Source organism: Bison bison, unplaced genomic scaffold (assembly GCF_000754665.1).
Source record: "Bison bison bison isolate TAMUID 2011002044 unplaced genomic scaffold, Bison_UMD1.0 scf7180017864280, whole genome shotgun sequence".
In the NCBI taxonomy this organism is placed as follows: Eukaryota; Metazoa; Chordata; class Mammalia; order Artiodactyla; family Bovidae; genus Bison; species Bison bison.
The window spans coordinates 4,530,225-4,536,777 of NW_011494852.1; the positions used below are offsets into that span (position 1 = coordinate 4,530,225).

Genomic DNA, 6,553 nt, shown 5'->3' on the forward strand with positions numbered 1-6,553 from the left:
TGAAACTCCAGTACTTTGGCCACCTGATACAAAGAACTGACTCATTTGAAAAGACCCTGATGCTAGGAAAGATTGAAGGCAGGAGGAGAAAGGGATGACAGAGGATGAGATTATTGGATGGCATCACCAACTCTATGGACATGAGTTTGAGTAAACTCTGGGAGTTGGTGATGGGCAGGGAAGCCTGGCATGCGGCAGTCCATGGGGTCGCAAAGAGTCAGACACAACTGAGCAGCTGAACTGAACTGATATATGTCAATCCCAATCTCCCAGTTCATCCTACCCCCCGCCTTTGGTATCCATACATTTGTATTGTATATCTTTGTCTCTATTTCTGCTTTGCAGTAGGTTCATCTGTACCATTTTTCTAGATTCCACATATATGCGTTAATGTACAATATTTGTTTTTCTCTTTGGCTTTGATTTGAATGATTGTCTCTTGCAAGTAAGTGCCTCAAGGACATATATTTTGTTTATCTTGATCAGCATCCCCACCCCACAATGGACATGAGTTTGAGCAAGCTCTGGGAGATGGTGAAGGACAGGGAAGCCTGGTGTGCTGCAGTTCATGGGGTTGCAAAGAGTGAGATATGACTGAGTGACTGAACAACAGTCTCCACCCCTGGCATAACACCTGGAACATAGTACATGTTCAACAGACATTTAAGGAATTGTTAGACATTTGTAACAGGGATCTTCCCTGGTGGCTCAGACGGTAAAGAATCTGCCTGCAGTGCTGGAGACCTGGGTTCAGTCCCTGGGTCGGGAAGATTCCCCTGGAGAAAGGAATGGCAACCCACTCCAGTAATTCTTGCCTGGAGAATTCCATGGACAGAGGAGCCTGGTGGGCTACAGTCCATGGGGTCGCAAAGAGTTGGACATGACTGGCTAATGCACACAGTTCTCGGTCTTCTTATGGAGATTCCACATGAATGTGAGCTTCTGGTGACTCAGGGAGTCCAGTTTGGTTCAGAGAAATGGGAAAGTTAAAAAAGAGGAACAGGTGGAATTCTGTTACGGCCAACAGGACTCCTTCCCAGGCAGCGCTAGTGGTAAAGGATCTGCCTGCCAATGCAGGAGATACAAGAGATATGGGTTCAACCCCTGGGTTGGGAAGATCCCCTGGAGGAGGGCATGACAACCCACTCCAATATTCTTGCCTGGAGAATCCCATGCATAGAGGAGCCTGGAGGGCTACAGTCCATAGGGTCACAAAGAGTTGGACACAACTGAAGTGACTTAGTACACACATACACACACACTCATGGCTGACAGGATAGATATGGACCACATCTTGGGGAAGAAGACTCTCTCCAGGAGGAGGGAGGAGCAAGGGGCACCTACCTGCCCAGTGCTTCTCCCCAGTCAGGGAATCGTCCCCCCGCTGTGGGGCAGCGTCCGGGGGAGTTCTGGGGTGTGCGCAGCTGGTGGAGCCGTCACCCTCACAGGGGGCCGACCTGGCCCTCATTTACCCTTCACCACCATCTGAGGTGGCGACTACTGTCACCCCCATTTTACGGGGGGAAGCAGAGGTCAAGACACAGAGAGGTGAAGTTACTCATCTAAAGTCACACAGCTTGACCTAGGATTTAAACCTCAGCTTCTCCAGAACCTGAGTACTTAACAGTCACCATGTACACCCACCCACAGGCAGAGAGGAAATGCTTCCCTCAAATATATGTAAAGCCGTCAGGACAGTGTGCGGCACGTTGTGAGTGGTCGGTAAGCTCTCTACCGTTAATACGTTGTTCCAAACTCACCTGCTTCATTTATTTATTCATTCATTTGACATGTTTTTCACATCCTGTCTAGGTGCTAGGGCCTGGGACGTGACCGTGAACAGGACAGTCATAAATCGTGCTGGGGAACCGGTGACTGTGACGACCAAGGATGGGTGGGGGCTGGGATCTGGGGTGGGGATGGCAGGGCGGCTCTGACATGGGGACAGGAAGAAGGGACAGCTCTAGGGAGACACAGGCCAGTGTGGGACCCAGTGGGTGTGAGAAGTCTGGGGGACGCCCAAGGGGAAGTTTGGTGCAGGGGGAGGGTCAGGGGAAAGGCTGGGCCTGGAGACAGGTGGGCATCATTAGTGCAAACCAGGGAAACTGAGGCTGAAGGGGTGGGTGAGAAGGCCCTTTAGAGGAGAGTGAGGAGCAAGCCTGGGCCTCACCCTGGGGAGCCTCCATATTTGAGTATCAGGCAGAGTAAACTTAACGAAGACTGAGGATGAGCTGGGAGCGATGGAAAATGAGGAACACCAGGTCTGATGGTGTTGGGGAAGACAAGGGAAGTGAGGGACACAGAAGCAGCAGGGCCCCTTTGTCATCGTGAAGATGCCAGCCTGGCAAGGGTTTTCGTCCTGAAAACTGCCCTGGGAAGACATTACTACCATTGCCACATGTGAGTGAAAAGCTCATGAAGGGGTGAAGCTTGTTACGCTCCAAAGCTGATCCTTTAAGCACGGCTTCGATGTGTTCTGTGATGCATTAAAAAAAAATTACAAATTAAAAAATAAACATCAGCAGGTCCCAGGTAGTATTATTTGGCAGTGATGGAGACTCAGAGGCTACCTGGGTGCCCATCCCAGGAGAGGTAAACCCGGCGGCCAGAAGCCCAAATTAGAAACAACGGATTAGGACTTCCCCTGTGGTTCAGGGGTTAAGAATCCGCCTGCTGATACAGCGGATGTGGGTTTGATTCCTGGTCTGGAAAGACTCCATATGACTCGGAGCAACTAAGCCTGTGCACCACAATTACTGAAGCCCAGGCACCCTAGAACCCGTGCTCCGCACCAAGAGAAGCCACCGCAGTGAGGAATCCCACGCACCACAGTTAGAGTATCCCCCACTCTCCCCAACTAGAGAGTGTCCAAGCGCAGCAATGGAGACCCAGGACAGCCAAAAAGAAAAAAACAAGTAATTAAAAAAAACACAATGGATTAGATGTATACAGAGATGATTGGAGGGATCTAAAAATCAGAGTGCTCAGTGGAAAAACGTAAGAAACAGGACGCAATAGATAACATAATGTTGTTTAGTCACAAAGTTGTGTCTGACTCTTTATGACCCCATAGACTGTGGTGTGCCAGGCTTCTCTGTCCTTCACTATCTCCAGGAGTTTCCTCAAACTCATGTTCATTGAGTTGGTGATGCTGTCTAACCACCTCATCCTCTGCCGCCTCCTTCTCCTCCTGCTCTCAATCTTTCCCAGAATCAGAGTCTTTTTCAACATAATGATGAATGTTACTTGTAGATATTTAAAACTATACCCAACCCCAGATTGATGAAGAAGGGCACAAGGGGACTTTCTGCAGGGATGGAAATGTTCTGTACTTTGATAGGGATTATAGTAGCTCCAGCGTGTATTTGTCAAAGCTCATCAAAAGGTACATTTACAATGTATGCATCTCACTGTGTATAAATTTTACCTGAAAAGAAATGACTGTTGAGCTCTAGTTGGTGATATGTATTCTGAAGCATTTGGGGGGAGAAGCGTGCTGATGTCTGCAAATTACTTTGAAATGCATCAGAAAATAAGATGGGTGGGTGGATGGATAGAGGAATGGATATGATTTTAAAGGAACAATAGCAGGTGTTCACCATAAAATTCTTTTGATTTTTCTGTATGTTTGAAAATTTTCATAATAAAATGTTGGAAAAATATGCCCCCAAATAGCATATATTTGGCAAAACCACATCATGGTAACAAAGAGATGTATATTATACAAGGTGAAGTGATTACTGATGGCGGGGAAGGTAGAAATAAGATACGGAAATAAAGAATAAATGAAAGAACAAACGAGTGAATGAATGAACCAAAACCCCGCTGGTCTAATCATAGCTCCTAGCTAGTTAGCATACACTAGCGTAGCTGAGTTGATTGAAAAAATATTGGTTACTTTTTTATTGGTAAAGAGCTACTGTCTTAATTGATCCTACTAGAGCTCCCAACTCCCAGGCCCCTAGCCTAGAATCCCCAGGTGACCCATATTCCGGTTACTCTCCAGCCATGCCCCAGGGCAGTAACCCCATTTATTCTGATAGTCCTAAGCCTGGGAAGTAGAGATAGTTAAATATTTAGAACATTCCGCTGGCTGGTGTCTGCTGCCTCTGCACTTCCCACCAACCATTCCTCTCCCCAACCTGTGGTCCTTACCTGTCCAGAGTCCATGGCTTCTGCCAGCCTCTCCGGGCTCAGCTCCAAAGAATCCCCTGGCCTTCGGACCCACGAGGTGAGCTGCTTCTGGAATGGGATGGCGGGTAGGGCGGTGAGGGGGACCTGGTGGGCAGCCGCCCCTCGCCTCCTACCCGGCCCACCCCTTACACAGAGCCGAGTGCTCATCAGCGCCGTCATCTTCAGCTGCATCAGGGCATTTCCCGTTGGGTCAGGGGTCTCCAGGAGGCCTCGTGACAGGTCCACGCATCGCAGCATCGCACTGAGGTTCCCTTCATACCAGGCCTCACTGCCCAGCCAGCAGGCATCAGGGCTGGGAGCCCACTAGCCCCCTTGCCACCAGCCTCCCGGCCTCCCTGGGCCCGGGCCGCTCTACTCACCCCGTCTTGACAGCCGAGTCTGGCTCCTCCTCAGTGGGCACTGCCAGCAGAGGCCGCAGGCCTAGGTTCTGGAGCTGTAGGACACAGCTCCTCACCTCCTCAGCGGTCTCACCAGCCACAAACTGCCCGTAGATGGATGCTCGGAGAAGCGCACCGGAGAGCCGGGAGCCCAGGAGTCGCTGAGACCAGGCTTGGAGCTGGGGTGACAGGGAGCAGGGGCTCAGAACCAGGCCCCAGGAACTTCCTAGGCTAGTCCCCCCAGGATTGCTGCTCACCGCCAGGCCATGGGTGACCAGAGGCGGCCAGGCACACAGCCGTAGCACCAGCAAAGCTCGGGTCAGTTCTCCCGTGCTCTTGAGGTGGAAGGCCCCACCATCAAAGCTGAGGGGCTGCCAGCTCCCTGGGGAGGGGCCAGCTCGGGAGCGGAGCACACGACAGGTCTGAAGCATCAGGAACCCTTCACCACTTCCACACTGGAGCAGGGGGCTTTGGAGGCAGCTGGTCTACCCAGTGCCCCTTGCCCGGCCAGGGACAGTGACTGATTAACCAGACAGTAGCCAGGGAAAGGCAAATCTTTAGGATCACAGACTCCTTGAGGGGCAGTTAATTATTAACTTATAGGGACATAGTTCAGAATAATGGGGACAGGAAAGGAAAGCCCCCCTCAAAACCTCAATGACCCTCAGCATAACAGCTCACAATTATTAGTCACCCATCATATGCCAATGGGTATTAAGTCAGAGCCCTCTGGGAGCCAGGCCGTGTGGCTTTGTGATCTTGGGAAAGTTATTAAACATCTCTTGTTGCAATTGCTTCATCTTAAAGTGGGAGAGAGTGTAGTTTGCAAATACACCTAATCTTTATCTGTTCTATATTAAGCATATATCCTAGAGAACTTGAACATGGACATCAGGAAACATGTACAGGAAGAAATGTTCACAACAGTAGTTTTTTCAATAGCCCTAAATGGAAGCTCCCCACATTTCCATCAGCTCAAGAATGGAGAAACACACCGTGGTAGATTCATATGACAGACTACTATACAGCAATGAAAAGGGGTAAACTACTGATGCCTGCAACCACACAGATGAATCTCACACACATGTTGCGTGAAAGAAACCAGACACCAAACAGGACATGCTGTCTTATTCTAGTCAATAAACTTGAAAGCAGGGGTAATGAAATGGCCATATCGTGTGTGGGGGCATGGGTGCATACCTGGATGGTAAAACTATGAAGAAAAGACAAGCAAGGAAATCATTATCACAAAGACCAGAAAGGGATCAGAGGAGTTGTAACCTGGTGGGGTCTCATGGGGGCTTCTGTGCCCTTTTTTCATAACCTGATAATGATTCACAGTTGTTCATATTGTAAGGGTTTTAAAATATATTCTTATTTTCCCTCCCACCCACTATCAAGATTGAAGTGGGGAAGTTTGCTTAGTATTTATTTGGCTGTGTCGGGTCTTAGTTGCAGCACTTGGGACCTTTAGTTGTGGCATGTGGGATCCAGTTCCCTGACCGAGGGTGGAACCCGGGCCTCCTGCATTGGGAGGGCGAAGTCTTAGCCACTGGACCACCAGGGAAGTCCCTAAACTTTTCTTTTAGTTACATGTACAGTTTTAAAAATTATTTAAAAATTAAAATAGCACAAAAGGAAATGAAGTGAAGCTTTCTCCAACTTCTCAATCTCAGTCCCTCAATTTCATGCCTCCAAGGCAATGAGGTATCCTTGGAGAGGATCAGTTCAGTTCAGTTCAGTCGCTCAGTCATGTCTGACTCTTTGCGACCCCATGAATCGCAGCACGCCAGGCCTCCCTGTCCATCACCAACTCCCGGAGTTCACTCAGACTCACGTCCACCGAGTCAGTGATGCCATCCAGCCATCTCATCCTCTGTCGTCCCCTTCTCCTCCTGCCCCCAATCCCTCCCAACATCAAAGTCTTTTCCAATGAGTCAACTCTTCGCATGAGGTGGCCAAAGTACTGGAGTTTCAGCTTT

At 49.4% G+C, this 6,553-nt stretch overlaps 1 protein-coding gene across 1 annotated transcript in view; it reads right to left on the bottom strand.

Annotated features, from left to right (window-relative positions):
* The window catches only part of PRODH2 (proline dehydrogenase (oxidase) 2), a 16,225-nt gene extending 11,126 nt beyond the window's left edge, over positions 1-5,099 (bottom strand). The window contains exons 1-4 of the mRNA XM_010849031.1: positions 4,829-5,099; positions 4,554-4,750; positions 4,324-4,462; positions 4,156-4,242 (exon numbers count right to left, since the gene is read on the bottom strand). Coding sequence (XP_010847333.1) covers positions 4,156-4,242; positions 4,324-4,462; positions 4,554-4,750; positions 4,829-5,002 — 597 coding nt within the window. The 5' untranslated portion in view covers positions 5,003-5,099. The remainder of the gene's footprint in view (positions 1-4,155; positions 4,243-4,323; positions 4,463-4,553; positions 4,751-4,828) is intronic.
* Between the last annotated feature and the right edge of the window lie 1,454 nt (positions 5,100-6,553).